The sequence below is a fragment of the Mirounga leonina genome, unplaced genomic scaffold, assembly GCF_011800145.1.
Source record: "Mirounga leonina isolate KUSES-001 unplaced genomic scaffold, KU_Mleo_1.0 Mir_127, whole genome shotgun sequence".
In the NCBI taxonomy this organism is placed as follows: domain Eukaryota; kingdom Metazoa; phylum Chordata; class Mammalia; order Carnivora; family Phocidae; genus Mirounga; species Mirounga leonina.
Window position 1 is genome coordinate 71,598,422 of NW_023270316.1, and position 17,915 is coordinate 71,616,336.

General features: G+C 50.9%; 1 protein-coding gene across 1 annotated transcript in view; it reads right to left on the reverse strand.

Annotated features, from left to right (window-relative positions):
- Positions 1–3,893: 3,893 nt before the first annotated feature.
- Positions 3,894–17,915, reverse strand: part of MTUS2 (microtubule associated scaffold protein 2) — a 71,556-nt gene continuing 57,534 nt past the window's right edge. Inside the window, exons 5-9 of the mRNA XM_035003622.1 lie at positions 16,275–16,348; positions 12,917–13,015; positions 11,287–11,406; positions 8,473–8,570; positions 3,894–4,107 (exon numbers count right to left, since the gene is read on the reverse strand). Coding sequence (XP_034859513.1) covers positions 3,894–4,107; positions 8,473–8,570; positions 11,287–11,406; positions 12,917–13,015; positions 16,275–16,348 — 605 coding nt within the window. The remainder of the gene's footprint in view (positions 4,108–8,472; positions 8,571–11,286; positions 11,407–12,916; positions 13,016–16,274; positions 16,349–17,915) is intronic.

Sequence of the window (17,915 nt, forward strand, 5' to 3'; positions counted from 1 at the left end):
ACATTGATGTTGCATGATGCGGCACCAGCCATGAGACCAGCTTTCAACTCCAGTAGCAGGCGGGAAGTATCCAGCTTGGAGGTTTCTACCTGTGCTTACCTCCTCCACTACTCCCTTCTAGATGCGATGGGGTGGTGGGCTGTACCAGGGTCCTTGGCACAGAGGAGGTGACTGAGTTGCCTTCAAAGATCTCCTCTGCCTGCTGCAAGTTACCTGCGGGAGGGGACGCGGTTCTCTGCAAACCAGAGGAAGCCAGCACTAACCTCTTTTGCTACACGTGCCAGCGGGCGAGTCACCAACCTGCTCTTCTGTGAAGTGGAGGTGCTGATGGGTGCCTTGTTTACCTCATGTGGAGGGGGAAGGACAATGGGGAAGTGGTTGTCATAGAAGTGGAGGGCACAAGACACCCCCCCCCCGAAAGAAACAACAGTTTGGGACAGGTTGACGAGGATTAAGATCATTAATCAATAAGTAGTCATCATCAATGATCTGGAGGCGTGGGTGATTCAGAGGGGGACTGTGGTGTTCCTCTCACGTCCTGAAGTGACTCCTGATTTATCCCCTGCAAGAGGTCTCTTGCTCGGCAGCTGTCCCGGAGGGCAGGCTTGCTGGGGTCTCTCAGGTAGCTGCCACTCCCACATGCCCTGCAAAACCACCACGGGGAGCTGGCCGACCCGGGGGGCTCCCTGTGACCCCAGGAAGGGGCAGGCCCATGTGGACACTGCAGGGTCGGCCTGGCCAATCTGAGGCAGGTGAGGGGTGGGGGCAAGTGCTTTCAGGTAGAAACGGGTGTCCCGGCTGCACTTGGGGGTGTTATAGGGAAAGCTACAGAGCTCTCCAGGGTCCTGTGTTCCCCCACCCTGTCCCCCAGCCCCCTGGTTGGGGGAAAAGGCTCGTGATAAGGAACTGCATGATGGTGGCCATTGTCACTCGAGAGAAAGGTCTGTGATGATCCAGATAAAACTGATGGGATTTAGGACACACCAAGCTCTCTTTGGGGTGGAAACATACACCTGTTCAGGTCTGAATTTAAAATCAGTGGTGAGGGGACCGTACTCAGTCTTTTGTGTCCTTTTCCAACTGACTCTAGCCCACCTCCCTGCTCCCTGCCTTGGATCCCCAGCCTCCATTTCCTGAAGCCTGAGAGGGCCAGGCTGACAGGTACATCAAGTGCATATCACAGAAGGTCCCTCAAGTTCATTTTAATATGCTTCAAACACAAATATGCAACACAGAAACTGTAGGGGCCAGATAAATAATGTGTGACCCCATTCAAATAATCACCAAGTGTGCCAACAGCCCAGCAGCCCCCTCCCGTCCCCGGACACCCCACTCCCCCCCACCCAGAACCTCATCCAGCGTGTGGTGGGCCGGGGTGCGTGCGGGGCTCAGACATGTCTCCCAAACACCAGGAAGAGGCTGGTGAGGTTTGGCGGGTCCAAGGCAGGTGGGGAGGCTGTAGCATTGGTATGTGGGAACCACTCCAGCCCGGGAGGTGGATGACCGGGAGACATCCACGTCCAGAGAGGTCCAGGTCCTAATGGGGGGGGTGAGGAGGGGGCACAGCGGCTGCCATCCCCCACGTTTCAGGATAGGAGCAACACGTGGTGGGTGTCCATGACGAAGGAACGAAGCCAGGGCAATGTGGGAATTAGCTCAAGTACCCAAGGGCAGGGCTGGTGAGGGCAAAGCTTTAGTCCACCTAGCGAGGGGTTACTTAGTTCTAACATCACTATGACTTTGACTGCAATAGGCTAACACACTGTAGCACATTCTAACGTAACACTGACATCTGTATTGCTGTGTAACGCATTTAGCAGGTGTCCTTATGGAAGCGGTTCCTAACGGGCGGAGCCGAGCTACCGCCGAACGACCGTTTTTGCAGGTGGTGCCTGCTAATAGAATAAATAATTGTGTATTTAGTCAACGTGGCATGATCTACTCTAATGGAATGCCCAACTCAATATCACAACATCATGCAGAGCCGCTAAAGGAAAAAAGACATGTTTCTTCAATGGGGATCTACTGTGTATGTCCCGAGGATGGGCAAAGACCCTTGGAGGTTTGCTAGAAGTGAGATGTCCCTGAGGCCGACAAGCCCAACCTTGACTCCCACAAGGAGCACAGACCAGGCCTGTCTTCGGGCCGGCCGCACGTGTGGCGAGCAGGCAGGGCCCCGGGCAAGGCGGCCCCTTCTGCGGGCCATTTCCTCCTGGCTCCGTGGCTCTGGCGCACGGAGCATCCCTGCATGAGTCTGCTTGCCTCGGGCCGGCTCGGAGGCAGCCCTGTGCTCAGGACCATTCTGAGGGGCCGTCGGCAGAAAGTGCAGGGTCTTTGTCACAAACAGGAAACAAAGGCATCATTAATGTCACCGTATCAACTGTTAAAACTACGTCTTTGTTTGTGTGTCATGCTCCTACCGTTCCACAGCACTACGGGGGGAGCGTTCGTTCACATTCTACGTCTACCGTTGCCGAGACAAATGCCAGTCCAGGAGCCAGGGACCGCTGGCTGGCCGTTCCGTAGGGCTCTTCCATCGGGAAGAACCTCCTGGGCCTAAGAAGGGACCGCTGGTGGCTGTGGGACAGCTTGGTCATCGGGCAGAAAATACGCCTGGCTTTTGTGGGAGGCCATGTGATGGTTGAGCACAGCTTGGAACGGATCCCCCAGGATGGAAGAGTCGGCATTCTGGAAGCCCCTGCTAGAACCCCTGAGCCATCTCAGTGTGCAGTGATGGGGCTGAGTTATAGAACCAAACTGCTGGGAGGTTGGTTGCCTATGAAATGGGGGCCTGCCGGTCATCTTTTGGTGGGTTGACCATTTAGAGAATTGCATCAGAGCACACCACATGGGGCTGCCAGAGGACATTTTCCTACTCTGCTCCGTCAAAATACAGATCCTATCAGCAATTTGCCTTCTGGAGGACGGAGCACGGATGGTCTTGGCCAACTCCAAGGTCATCCTCACCCTCACTCCAGAAGGTCATGCTCCTCCGTATTTTCCCGAGGGTGCAGTAGCTTAATGACGGATTCCAAGATGCCACTTAGGAAAAAAAGCAAAACTTGTGTTTACAAGACTGTAGATGATTCACTGTCATGAGTATCATCTGCAAAACTGCTAAACCTCTCAGGGTTTCCCACTGCTATCCCTTAGGCACTCACGACAGGAGTATTAATAATTAAAACTTGCGAATGGAATAATAGTGACCTCACATCATGTTGACTAAGAAGCTGACTGTTCCAAAGGCAGTTACCGTTCACAAATCGCTGGTGTTTGTGTTAGAGTACCACTTGGTGGTAGGTTGAAAGGCGCTTCTTCTCTGTATCTTTTTTTTTTTTTTCCTTTTTCTATTTTGGGTAGAAATATTCCTGGGAAGCTAGATAGAAATGCATTTTCATATCCCAATAATTCTTAGGCACAAGTTAGAAAACTGCTGACCTTCACCAAAATATGTCAGCACTTCATGTTATAAAAAATGCAATTCAGAACCACTGCATGTGTATATACGTGTATCTAAATATACACACATATCGGTGCAGTACACAATGATTATTCAATGTATATTCAAAACTGAGCTACTTGTAACTAACCTGAAATTCTGCAGTGAAAGTTCATTGCTCAAGAACAGTTGGAGTTTCTTTCTTTCTTTTGGCTCTACCTACGGTCAAACGTTTGCACATCAGACACTACCGTTTACACTTTCCTAAGTGCAACACCGGGACAGTCTTATGTGAGGATCAGAAGAGGACTTTGCTTAGGATGCAGCTAGGCAGCTACTGGGCATGCGCGCAGGGCCAGCCGCGGGCCGGCCCCCGGTCCTGACTGCCTCCGGGTGGAACCACCGGGTGGACGTGGACGGGAGCCAGGGCTCCCGCAGGCTGCGTGGTGCGGCGTCATCTGGGCGTTGTGCTGACTCTGGCGGGAGAGGAGGGCCCCGAGGAGGAGCCGCGGTAAACCGGGGACGTGGGGGAGAGTTTAACCGGGCTGGTTGGGTCCCCAGTTTGGAGCTTCCAAAGCAGCTCTTCGTTGGTTCGGCTCAATCTCTTCTTCTCCTGGGTTTCTTTCTCGACATATTCCTGCAGATTAGCATTTTCCTCCGACAGTTGTCTGCATGAGGAGAACAAGAAACAGTCAGCAATCCTGCGGGGAGGCCCTGAACGTGAGATCCACCCTGCCCGTGGGCTTGGGGCACGGGAGGAGGCGGTTGCGCCTGCGGGAGGACAGGGACAAGTGGGACCACGGTGACCAAGAGCCATGGGCTGAAACGTGATTTCCACTTGTCCCACGGACACATCCGTCCCCATTCATCTCCCAGTCCCTCTGCCCGGTCAGGGGAGGCGCTAGTTGTCCACTGGACAGAGCAAATGCTGAAGGCAGAAGAGGAAAGGGGGGAAGTGGGGAGCTGGGGTGGGTGTGCCGCCCAGGAGGCTCAGAGAGAGTGGCGACCAACACTAAGGACAGCACAGGGACAGTGCCATCCGCCAAAGGACCCTCCGGGCCTCCCTGCCCCTGGCTCGCGGCTCCGTGGTAGCAACTGCCTTCCCCTGCTGCAAATGCTGATCTGTGCATCTGCCCGCCGGCTGGTCGGAGAGCCCTCGGGGACACGGACCAGAGCCTTCTTTGAATCCTCAGCATCCAGCCTGGTGTCTGGCACATAACAGATGCTCGGTTAATGTTTGTTGAGAAGGGATGCTAAATGAAAAATGAATCAAGGCATCCTGTGCCGTCTGTCAGGAAGTGTGAGTTGCTCGCTTTGTTGCATTTTGTAGCTGGATGGACCTAGCCCGGGAAGCCAGCTCACTTGGATAAAGCCTGGACTTGCTCTTTGGACCAGGGTGCCTTTGTGATTTCCCGGGGACGTGCAGTGGCTCAGGTTGAGCAGAGGCTCCAGCTCCCCCTGGGGGAGGGGCGTGACGGACCTACTGCCCCTGCACAGGCTCTCCTGTGAGCCTCTGGGGTGGGAACGAACTGCGGCACCTCGAGTTCAGTTGCGGAGGCAATGAGTGTGAATGTGTGCAAGTACATGCGTGTGACCTGGGAGGGGGCTGCACGCAAGAGTGTGCGTGCATTCGAGGGAGCGTGACTGCAAGTCTGGGAGCGGGCACACGAATGGGCACATGTGTGACAGGAAGCACAAGTATGCATGTGAGTGTGCGTGTGTGCACAAGTGTGTGCATCACAGGGTGACACGGGCAGATCCAATAGGAGTACAGCTGAGTAGTGGGCCAGGGCGCAGGCGCGGGTCTCACGGAGAGGGCTCTGTCCTCCTGGATGAAATGCAGGCACACCTCATTGTATTATGCTTCACTTGGCTGCACTTGGCAGGTATTGTGTCTTTTCTAAGTTGAAGGTTTGTGGCAGCCCTCGAACGCCACATTTCCAACGGCCTTTGCTCACGTCACGTCTCTGCGTCACAGTCTGCTAATTTTTGCAGTATTTCAAGCTTTTTCATTATTATTATATTTGTTATGCTGATCTGTGATCGGTGATCTTTGATGTCGCTATTGTAATTGTTTTGGGGTACCACAGACCGTGCCCGTGTGAGATCGCAAACTTAACCAATTAATGTTGTGTGTGTTCTGACCGCTCTGTCGACCAGCCATTCCCCCATCGCTCTCCCTCTCCTTGGGTGTCTCCCTATTTCCTGAGACACAACAATATTGAAGTCAGACCAGTGAATAACCCTACGGTGGCCTCTAAGTGTTCAAATGAAAGGGAGAGTTGCACACCTCCCACTCTTAACCAGAGCTTAGTGAGAAAGTCATGGTGAAGCCTTGATGGGCTGACAGCCAAGCTGGGAATGCGAAGGAAAGGTTCTTCGAGGACATTAAAAGTGCCGCTCCAGGGAACACATGAATGATAAGAAAGAGAAACAGCCTTACTGCTGATATGGAGAAAGTTCGAGTGGTCTGGAGAGAAGAGCAAACCAGCCCCAGCATTCCCTTAAGCCGAAGCCTAATCCAGAGCTAGGCCCTAGCTAGCTCTCTGTAATTCTGAGGGCTGAGAGAGGTGAGGAGGCTGCAGAAGGAAAGTCTGAAGCTGGCAGAGGTTGGTTCACGAGGTTGGAGGAAAGAAGCCAGCTCCACAACAGAAAGCACAAGGTGAAGCCGCAAGGGCTGGTGGAGAAGCTGCAGCAAGTTCTCCAGAAGGTCCAGCTACGATAGCAATGAAGGTGGCTACACTCGACAGCAGGTTTTCAGTGTAGACAAGACAGCCTTCTACTGGAAGAAGATGCCATCGAGGACTTTCAGAGCTCCAGAGGAGAAGTCAGGACCCGGCTTCAGAGCTTCAAAGGCCAGGCTGACTGTCCTGTCAGGGGCTAACGCAGCTGGTGACCTCAGTTGAAGCCAGTGCTCGCTGACCGTTCTGGAAATCCTCGGGCCCTTCAGAACGATGCTCAGCCTACTCTGCCTGTGCTCTGTACGTGGAACGACAGAGCCCGGATGACAGCATGTCTGTTTACAACATGGTTCACCGAATATTGGAAGCCCACTGTTGAGACCTGCTGCTGAGAAAAACGATTCCTATCTAAATATTACTGTGCACTGACCATGCACCTGGTCCTCCAGGAGCTCTGACGGAGACGGACCAGATGAATGTTGTTTTCATGCCTGCTGACAGAGCATCCATTCTGCAGCCCCTGGATCACGGAGTCATCTTGACTTCCAAGTCTTATTCTCTAAGAAACACATTTTGTAAGCCTATAGCCGCCATAGAGAGCTGGACAATTGAAAACCTTCTGGAAAGAATTCACCACTCTAGATGCCATTAAGAACATTCATAATTCATGGGAAGAGGTCAAAGTCTCCACATTCACAGGAGTTTGGGAGAGGTTGGTTCCCACCCTCACGGAGGACTTGGAGGGGTTCAGGACATCAGTGGGGGCAGTCACTGCAGAGGTGGTGGAAACAGCAAGAGAACTGGAATTAGAAGTGGGGCCTGAAGATGGGACCGCATTGCTGCAATCTCATGATCCAACTTGAACGGTTGAGGAGCTGCTTCTCGTGGATGAGCCAAGAAAGTGGATTCTTGAGATGGAATCTGCCGGTGAAGACACCGTGAAGACTGTTGAAATGACCACAAAGGATCTGGAATATGACACCAACTTAGCTGACAAAGCAGCAGCAGGGTTTGAGAGGACTGACTCCAGTTTTGGAAGAAGTTCGACTGTGGATGAAATGCTATCAAACAGCATCACCCACTACAGAGAAATCATTCGTGAAAGGAAGAGTCAATCGATGGGGCAAACTTCATTGTTGTTTTAAGAAACTGGCACAGACTTCTCCAGCCTTCAGCAACCCCCAATCTGATCAGTCAGCAGCCATCAACAATGAGCCAAGACCCTCCACCGGCAAAAAGATTACGACTCGCTGAAAGTTTAGATGATGGTTTGCATTTTTCAGCAATAAAGTATTTTTACTTTTTAAAAGATTTTATATATTTGTCAGAGAGAGAGAGAGAGAGAAGGAAAGCACAAGCAGGGAGAGCAGCAAGCAGAGGGAGAAGCGGGCTCCGCGCTGAGCATGGAGCCTGATGCAGGACTCGATCCCAGGACCCTGGGGTCATGACCTGAGCCGAAGGCAGACGCTTAACCGACTGAGCTACCCAGGCACCCCTAGCAATAAAGTATTTTTAAATTAAGGTATGTACATCGCTTTTTTAGACATAATGGTATTTCACACTTAGTAGACTATAGGATAGTGTAAACGTGACTTTTAGATGTACTGGGAAACCATTCATTTGGGCAAAATTCATTGGATTGCTTCACTGCGACACTTGCTTTATTGCGGTGGTCTGGAACCGAAACCACAGTAGCTCCGAGGCCCGCCTGTAAGCTCCAGCTGGCTGATCCAGCCCAAACCCTGCTTTACTCCACTCTGATAGCAGAGTGGAGGACCACTGCATCCTTCTTTGAAGGTTGGAGCATCACAGAGCAGGGGACAGAGATGGGAACGGTGTTACTCAGAGCAGCTGAATTCGGCTGCGTGGCTTCACTGGCTTGGTCACCCCGCACCTTTCCCACTGCCATGGCCAGGCTGGCCCAGGACCACAGCTCGGCAGCGGAGGGCCCTACCTGGCTCTCCGCCGGGGAGCTAATGGTGCTCACGTGGTTTTTCTCTTTCGCCTGGGAATACCCAGCAGGTGGCCCTCTCCAAACTCCCCAGAAATAACCCCCTCCATCTCCCAGCTGTACTGGAGACCTCTGCTTTGCACTTCTGCCAGTTTCACTCATTTCCCCCAAGGGGGGGACCACTGATATGCAGAGCCAGCAGACAGGCTCTGTGGTCCCCATGGCATGTTTTATTCTTCTTTCCCTATGTGACATGCCAAGAGCCTGTGAGGAAGCCTCACAGCTCAGAGGAATGAGATAAAGTGGATGCTGGAACCAAAACAGAGCCCTCCAACGAGCTCAAGAGCAAAGCCACTTTGTAGGTGACATGTGCCTCGTTAAGCTTACCCAGGCCCACCTACCTTGTGACAACAGTGTTTTGGTCAATCCTTGCTTTGAGGTCTTCATTCTGCTGCTGGAGAACTTGGATCTTTTCTTCTAGGACAATGTTCTTTTCTGCCTATAAAGGATGCAGGGTTAAGAGGTTCTCAGCAAGGCCATGACAAAGGTAGAAGACCAGAGCCCTTGGCTTCTGGGCTTTGGAGGATCATCAAGAACAGTGCTTTGCGGGGCACCTGGGTGGCTCAGTGGGTTGGGTGTCTAATTCTCGATTTTGGCTCAGGTCATGATCCCAGGGTCCTGAGACGGAGCCCCGTGTCAGGCTCCGCACGCTCGTTGCAGAGTCTGCTTGCACGTCCCCCTCTGCCCCTCCCCCACTCACATACTCGCGCTCTTTCTCTCAAATAAATAAATAAAATCTTAAAAAAAAAAAAGAACAGTGCTTTGCAAACTGCAGTTTGCAATGCATTAGTGGGTTGTAAAATCAAGTTAGATGTAGGTAGCATTTCTTTTTTAAACAAAATGAAACAGAACAGAAAATACCAGAGTGCACTGTATATAGTAAAAGTATATTGTTAGTCATATTTTAGGTATGTTTTTCCATATATTATATGTGTGTGTGTGTGTGTGTACATACATCAGGTTCCTGTGTAGAATACTTTTTTTTAAAGATTTTATTTATTTATTTGAGAGAGAGAGGGAGAGAGCATAAGCCGGGGGAGGGGCAGAGGCAGAGGGAGAAGCAGGCTTGATCAGGACTCGATCCCAGGACCCCGGGATCATGACCTGAGCTGAAGGCAGACACTTAACCAACTGAACCATCCATGCGCCCCACGAATACATTTCTTACAGTGTGTGTCCCTGCAGTCAGAGATACACTGTCAGAGATAAGGGACCACCACCAGGACCTAGTTTGGCTGATGGGTCCCCTGGTTCTTCCTGATGGTCAGCTGCGCTGCATTGGCATTCCCGGCCCCAGCATGCATGCACAATATGACGTTCTGAATTAACGGAGGGGTAGAGATAGAAGTAATGTGGACACGTTTTTTTCCTTCTGAGGGTATGGGCAGCCAGGAACCCAAAGCCTGAGACGGGCTTGGTACATGATCCGAAAACAACATTTTCCATGGTTGTTATTCCCCCACAATTTATGCCTTTTCCTCTGTCCGTGTGTCCCGTAGGGCCTTGCAGAAGTACAGTTCCATTCTAAGATAAATTCAGAAATAAATTATTTTTTGAAGAGAAAATGACAAATTCACTGTTGGGTTGTTAATCTTCGAGGATAACTGTCGCCCTTCCATGACTAGGACTAGGAGTCAGAGCCAAAGAGCTGAGTTCTGTTCCACAAACTTCCCTACAACCTTCGTCTTTGCTCCCAGGAAATGGGAAGTGATTACATCAGTTCTTTCTTTATGCCTAGAAAGGTTTCTGGAAGGAGAAGTCATGCGTGGCTGCAGAATGCCTGGAACATGGCTAAAAACAGCCAAATAAACCCTAAAGTTTGTGGGTGACCAGACAACTGAATGCAGATGGCCCAGCCTGGAGGAGGACGGTTGTCAGTCCTTATGTGGGCGGGGCTGCATGGCAGGGCGGTGCCCCATGGTCACCATGGCCCAGGATGCTGCTTACCAACAGTCACACTGCAGTCTGCCCCCATCCCACCTGATGAGCACCTGCAGTATGAGACGTCCGCAGGGAGCGGAGGTGCTAGATAAAGAGAGGACATGACAACCGAATACAACGGGTGCATCTAGACCAGCTCCTGGCTTGGGAAAACCAGCTTCAAGGGATATTTCAGACACAGGCAGGGAACTTGACAAGGTAGATGAGATGATCAGTTACTGAGATGGCAAGTTAAAGAGCCGCTGGCTGGAAGAAAGCAGGACACAAAGGTCTCCGTGTGTGGGGCACGTCCACGGTACCGAGGAAAAGCTCTGGGAAGTGCTAACAGCACTTGGAAATATCTTCTAACTTTCTTGTTTTTGTTTAGCTTATAATTTCTTATAATGCATGTCTTTGCTTTTTATAGCATCAACGTTTATTTTAAACGTAACAGTAAAAAAGCAAGAAAGTCTATCTGGGACCCTTACATCAGCCTCCCCATCGAGATGGTGTCTCCTTGGAAGCACATTGCTCTGCTAGCCACTCAGGATGACTGTCTCCTGCTCCAGCCCTTGCAGGACCCTTGTGCCTGCAGGGGAGGGGCGTGAGCTCGGGGGTGCTCTGTTTCCCCAAAGGGCACCTTTGCCAGTTCTGGGGAAGCCGGGTTGAAGGGAAGCCGGGTTGAAGGGGAGGGAGGTTATGAGAGCGGGTTATGAGAGCAGGCCTCGGGAGCCCTGGACCTGGAGTCCCATCCACTCATCAGCGGGCTCTGGGTGGGCTACGCTCTCTGCCCAGGCCTCCATCTGTGCCTGAATCTATGAAAGGAGCCTCTGACCGGTACCTGCTCCAGGGGATTGCTGTCGGGGGTTAAAGAACAAACACGTGAAGTGCTCTGCGCAGTGCCTGGCACACACCTCAGTGATGCTCCCCGGATGCTGGCTCAGCACCCATCCCCTGCAGGGAGGAGGGAGGAAGCAGCCGTCCCCCAGGGGAGGAGTGACGGATGGGGGATGGAGGCAGGCAGTCAGGAGGGCTCGCCACCTCGGATTCCTTATCAGAATTCCTGGCTCCCTAAGAAAGATCTCGAGACTCAGCTATGGCATTTCCTGCTCAGGAGTAAGCAATGGACAGGGAAGGGCGCACCCTCTGGATGCAGTGAATGAAGACGTCCGTGATGACAGTAAGGTATATCCTTCAGCTTACTGGGGCTCTCCCAATGAGGCAGGCCAACTCACCAGTTTTTCCAGCTCAATAATCTTCTTTTCCTGCTGGTGTATTTGCTGATTCTTCATCTCTAACACCTGCTTCAGACTCTTCATGTCTTCTTCCAAGTGCTGATAGGGGGCCAATGCAATCTACAACGGCGGAGAGTAAGAGCTATTTACCAGGGGCCCCAGCAAAAGCCCGGTATTCGCCAGTGCTGTGAACTCAGCTAAATCTAGCCTTCTGTACCAAGCTTCCCCAGACCTACCGGAGCTCGTGTGAGCCCACTCACAGCCTTCCCTGATAAAAGATGAATGCTCTCTTAATCTCAGGAAACAAACTGAGGGTTGCTGGAGTGGGGGCTGGGGTGGGAGGGATGGGGTGACTGGGTGATAGACACTGGGGAGGGTATGTGCTCTGGTTAAGCGCTGTGAATGGTGCAAGACTGTTGAATCTCACATCTGTACCTCTGAAACAAATAATGCAATCTATGTTAAGGAAAAAAAAAAAGAAAATAGCAGGAGGTGAAGAATGAAGGGGGGGAAATCGGAGGGGGAGACGAACCATGAGAGACGAAGGACTCTGAAAAACAAACTGAGAGTTCTAGAGGGGAGGGGGGTGGGAGGATGGGTTAGCCTGGTGGTGGGTATTGAGGAGGGCACGTTCTGCATGGAGCACTGGGTGTTATGCACAAACAATGAATCATGGAACACTACATCAAAAACTAATGATGTAATGTATGGTGATTAACATAACAATAAAAAATTTTTTTTAAAAAGATGAATGCTCACGGATTTCCCACGGGAAATGCTATGAGAAATCCAGCTCCCTGGGGAACAAGGGAGGTAAGGCCACCATCTACTGAAAACTCTGGATGCTGGGACGGCTAGAAGCGACCAGCCCATCCCCAAAAGGGAGCTCATGGGGTAAAAAGAGTAAATTCAACACTGGCTTTTAACATTGACCCAGACTGCTTGATTCAACAGAGAAGTTGGGATTTACAGGTCTCCCCTGTGCCCATGCAGAGTTGGGGTGGGGGGCCATCCTTGCATGGGAAATGAGCAAAGTGGTTTAAAAAGCACACAGAAGGCACTTTAGAAAAAGAAATGCTACAGTAAGGTTGCCAGATGTAACAACAACAACAACAAAATATAGGACATTGAATTAAGAATTCCAGATAAACCACCTTTTAAGTATAAGTATTACATGGGATATACTTATACTAAAAAATTCACTTGTTTAGAATTCAAATGGAACTGGGTGTCCTGTATTTTATCTGGCGACCCTCTATCAGTGGGAAGGAATTTTGCCTGCTTTTCTGGAAAACACTGCCCTCACCCTACTAAGGCAAGCACTGAGGGGTGCCTCCCGTGCCAGCCTAACCGAAGCTGGGGGAGAACGGAGTGGAAGGGCAGGTTCCTGGCCGGGGTGGAGAGCTCAGGGACAGTGGCTGGTGGGGGGGCAGTGGGCCACTGGCAAGGATAACATGTCGCTGGAGAAACCCACAGCTGTGCTGTGTGTCAGGAGAGAGGTGCTGACAGGGATATGTCCTGGCTAGCCATCACTGCGGCAGTGGATCCACACAGAGGTCCTGAGGTACCCCTGACGTGACTCCCGGGGTGAGGCCCCGGTGGGGCCGCCGGGCCTGGGGAGCAGGACTACCTCCAGCTGCTCTTCAGTGTTCTTCCGCAGAGCCTCCTCAAAGCGTCTGGCTCGGTCCCGCAGACACTGGCTCTGGAAGGTCAGCGTGTCCACCTGGTCCTGCAAAGAATGACAAGAAGCCCAGCTCGCTCCACTGCAGACACGACTTTAGGAAGAACAATATATCCATCTCAAAGAACTGTCCTCATTTATAAACCATCGAACCATCCTTGACTTCCTCTCTGTCTGAGACCCCTCCTCCTACCACCAAACACACTAATTTTGAGGCCAAGGATCAAGTCCCACCAATTCCACCTGCTTAATGTCCCCAGAGTCCACGAACTCTCTTGGTCCCTCTCCCTCTACCTGAAGTTTAGCCCCGCTGCTGGTCTTTCCTGGACCTGGGTTATAACTCCTCTGCCTTCACGCTGGAGTCAGGGGGAGCTTCCTAAAGTGCAAACCTGAGCCCGTCACCCCCTCCATGTAAAACCCCGCTGGCATCAAGATGAAGTGCATACTTTACACAGGGTTGACGTAGCTCCTGATCAGCCTCTCTTGTCTCCCAGCTCAGTTCTCACTGTACAACCCACCCCCTCCCCAACACCTTACATTCCGGCTCTCGCACAAGCACTGCTCCGCTGGCCAGCTCCCTCGCCTTCTCCGCTCACTTCCGGCCTCCCCTCGCCTTTCCGGGCCTCAAGGCTGGACTGCGTGTCCCTGGCACAAGCTGCCATGGGAGCTGAGTCTTGTCTCCCGTGTAGACCCTCTGCCCAGCTAGACCAGTGCCGCTGCTACAGCGGCTCTCCGTGTGCAGGCTGAGAAGATGATGGCATGTCCGAGGAGGAACCATTTCCTGCCCCTTCCCTGGCTGCCCGGGCAGATGCAATGCCTGATCACTGCAGGCGAGCGAAGGACACCGGGCAGTGGCTTCCTCTCGATGCGCAAGCGCAGTGAGAGACGGTGCCTCAGCGCAGAGTATCCCAAAGCTCTCCGCCCCGTGACACCACTTCAGTGATGTTAAAATGAAGGGACTAGGGTCTCCCCAGGAACTCTTCTCCCTCGTATTAAGAGCGAGGTGTTGTAAATTATGTAATCCCACATAAGGACACTGTCATGTAGAAGTGCTGGCTTGCCCGCTTTCTCCATCTCGCCAGAGGACCCTGGTTTGCAAACCATCTTTGGCAGGTTCCTTTTCCTTTTTTTTTTGTTGTTGTTGTTTCCGGTTACTTCCAATTTCATTTTTAAGGAAAAAAAAAAAGAAAAAGAAAAAGCCCCCCCAGTGCCATTAAATGCAAGTGCTGGTGCGTTAGGGCGGTAGAGCGGGCACGCACAGGAGCCGGGGAATGTAGATCCCAGCCCAGGGCGACCCCGGCCGGGGTCCAGCACAGTCGCTGTGCGGTGCAGTCTCCTTCTAGAACGTGACTACACGAAAGCCTGAACTGCTACGTGGCGCCTACGCCAAACTCCTCCTCGCTGTCAGAGGAGGCATTTCTTTCAAGTCTCTCCTCCTCCGTTGAAAAGCAAAACAATGAAAGATGCACCAGGCAAATACCACCTGGGATGGATCTAAAATGTCAAACTGTTCTTCTTCTGCCTTATTCACCATTACTCGAAACAGACCCATAGGCACACAACCGTGCCACAGCCGTCAGGCAGAACAGACCGTTTTTCAACTTGGGTTGGCTCCTTTGAGTCAAGCTGAGAGGCAGAAAAGCCCAGCTGGTAATCCGGCACAGCATGGGCCACTCAGGACTTAACCGATGGCGTGACAAAAGTGGCGGTAAGTGTTAACAGGGCTTGAAACTATTATCATATTATCATAGCCCACAGCCGCTACTTATTAGCATCTACCACAAGCCAACCTAGTGCTATGCGCTTTACAGCCATTATTTCCCTTAATCTGCTCACACCTTGAGGAAGGCATTGTCAATCGCCCCCATTTTACAGATGAGTAAAGTCAAGTTTACAGAGCTTATGTAACTGTCCATGACTTCAAAGCTAGTAAGAGGAGGTACACTGGGGATTTAAACTCAAAGCTCACATCTCTCTCTTGTCCCCAGACCTGTTTCTCTAGCCACCCAGTAGCCCAGAAAGTTCGGCTTAAGCAATTGCATCCCCTTTGTACCAAATAATCTCCAGCCCCAATGAATTCTGCCCACGGAGAGTTACAACTAAACTATGTACAATTCATGTCAGTTTAATGTTAGTGGCAGAGTGAAGACACATATGTGAAATAAAACTCTCACTTCTTTTGGTTTTGGACCGGAAGGGGTTTTTGTTACATCACGGTATGGTCCTGGTTTGTGTTCCTGAGGGGGAGTGCCTCTGATGGTGTGGGATGGGGGGCACTCGAGGGCAGTTTGGGGTTAATGTGCTGAGGCTAAGCCACGTGAGGACTGCACAAGCATTCTGCAGGGCCGTCGATGGACCGATGGATCGGGGCGGGGGTGGTGGTGGGGGGCTGGCTCACAGCAGGTGGTTGCCCATTTTAAAACTTCTGAATAGTACATTCCATAGTGGTGACACTGGCTGTCTCCACAATCCTGGATTCATTTCGTGGCGGGCAGGCTCTGTACAATGAACACTGCCGGAGAAAGGACACCATCAAAGAAGCAAAAATTTCACCTTTGTATTACAGTTTTAGTCCTCACCTTTCACAATTTCCAGTGAGTATTCCTAATATTTAACAAAGAATCTTGTTATGATTGAGGCAGCCTTAGTCGGGAATGGAAGCAGGGCCACCGACCTCACCCTTGCTTCCCAGGCGGCTCCACCCTGAGGCTGGGGGTGGCCTGGGTCTCTAGAGGGCAGGAGGGAGATGCACGTGACTGGGGAGACCCGTCATTCTTCCCGAGGTCAGAAGGAAGCCAGGCAGCTCCTTGGCCTCTGAGACCCACGTTTTCTGCAGGTTGGCAGTGGAAGGCAAAGAAGGTTCTTTTCATCTCACTCCCCTCCAGGTGATTAAAGTCCCTTTTATAATTCCCACAACATGTCCTATGACATCTGTCCGTTAGGACCCCTTTATTCCCCCTGCCTAGAATGTTCTCCCCAAGTCCTCCCTTTCCTTCAGACACAGCTCAGGTACCCCTCTAACCATGGCAAGTGGGGAGCAGTGCCTCGGAACTCCTGTGTGCTCACTAATGGTATTATTCACTGGTGTAAGTACGTGTTACCTTGTGTGTTGTCTGTCACTGTTTAGGTCACAGCTGTCTGAGCGGACAGTAACTTCCCAAAGGGCGGGGAGCATGTCCCATTTACCTCTATATTCCAGTGCTTAGTACAGGAACCAGTACACAGTAGGTGCTGGATAAACATCTGCAAACAGCCATAACGATGCTGCCATTATTTTGATATCGGAGTTAAGAGAATGAATATTAACCTGTAATGACAGCCGCAGCTTTTCAAAATTTTCTTCCAATTCTTTCTTTTCAAGCTCATGGGTAGACATCAGTTCTGGAGAGAAGAGATCAAATAGTCAAGTTAGTCTTTTGAAAAGGATCAAACAAGACTCTGCCAGACTTAGGATGTAGGTGAATAAGGGACACCGGTAGATAGCAGACCGAAGCCTCAAGAGACTTCTCCATCCTTCGAAATTATACGTAGTGCTATTTAGAAGACAGCGAAAGAAAGAGGAAGGGAATAGGACAAAGAAGGAAAAAGAGGGAAAGAGAAAAGAAATGAGGGAGGGAAACAGACACAACACAATCGTGTAGGGGCGCCTGGGTGGCTCAGTCGGTTAAGCGTCTGACTCTTGATTTCAGCTCAGGTCATGATCTCAGGGTCGTGGGATCAAGCCTCATGTTGGGCTTTGTGCTGAGTGTGGAGCCTGCTTAAAATTCTCTCAACCTCTGCTCCTTCCCCACTCCCTCTCCCTAAAAAAGTAAATTAAAAAAAAAACAAACCCACAGTCATGCTTGGGAGCACATGCACACACGCACATGCAAACACACACACACACTCGTTCCTACAACCTGCTGGACCACACTCTGGCCTAGCTGGATTCTCCACAATACTCATTGATTCTCCAAGTTTTCCTCATGGTCGAACAGCTGGGTCATCAATGTTAAAGCACTCTCCTTTCCGCCACGAAGCAGCAGTCTGAGGCTGAAGAAGGTGGCCTTCCAAGGAGAGTGTTGCTGTTTGCGGCCATCCTGTCAGCCTGGGCTTGCTGGGGAATGGATGTGTGAGGGGGCCAGGGCTGTGTCTGCAAGGACACCTCGGTGGCCTCTGGGCCACACTTTGGAAACCACAGGTCTCAAGATTTGCTTGATCAAAGAGACGATATTAAGACACTCGGACAGAAGGAAGGACTAATTGGACTGGTTCCTCTTAGAGAGTCTGGAACAATTCTATTCTGTGAAAAGTGTCATTCCAGTAATAATTTGCAAGTTGGGCAGAAAGAGATGTCATGTAAGAGTTATTAGTGAATGGATTCTATTTTCCTCCAGATGGAAAGAGTCTTATTAGCTGGGTGAAGCGCATCTCATTCTGGCTACACAAGCAATTCGTTTTCATGTTATAACTGCAGGGAGGAAAGGTCCCATTAATCAGCCAGGATCGCATGCTTAGAACAGGAGACCACTGGAGGCCAGCAATTATCATTCTGGCTGGCATGAGCTGCAATTAGGAAAGACTTTGTGGTTTCCACTGACCCAAATCTTTCAAGTAATGACAGTGAAAGTCTCTAAGAAATCCAGTTGTTTATAGATGAAATTAACATTTGGGGAAAAAAGAAGTTTGTGCTGATTTCACTGATATAAAGCTATGTAGGCTTCTGGTCTACCTGGCTCTGTCTATATGATTAGTTTTAATAGTCATTGAAAGCATCGCCCTGACCATAGTAATAAATTTTTTACCTAACATTAAATACACCTACATTGCCATGACATTTATATATAATTCAAATGCCTTGGATGTAGGTATCTAAGTGAGATTCATTCATCAGAAAAATCTACCTGGCCTATTTTTATGAAAATGCAAAAGCAAAAGGCAACACCATGGCTCATTGCACTATTTCCAT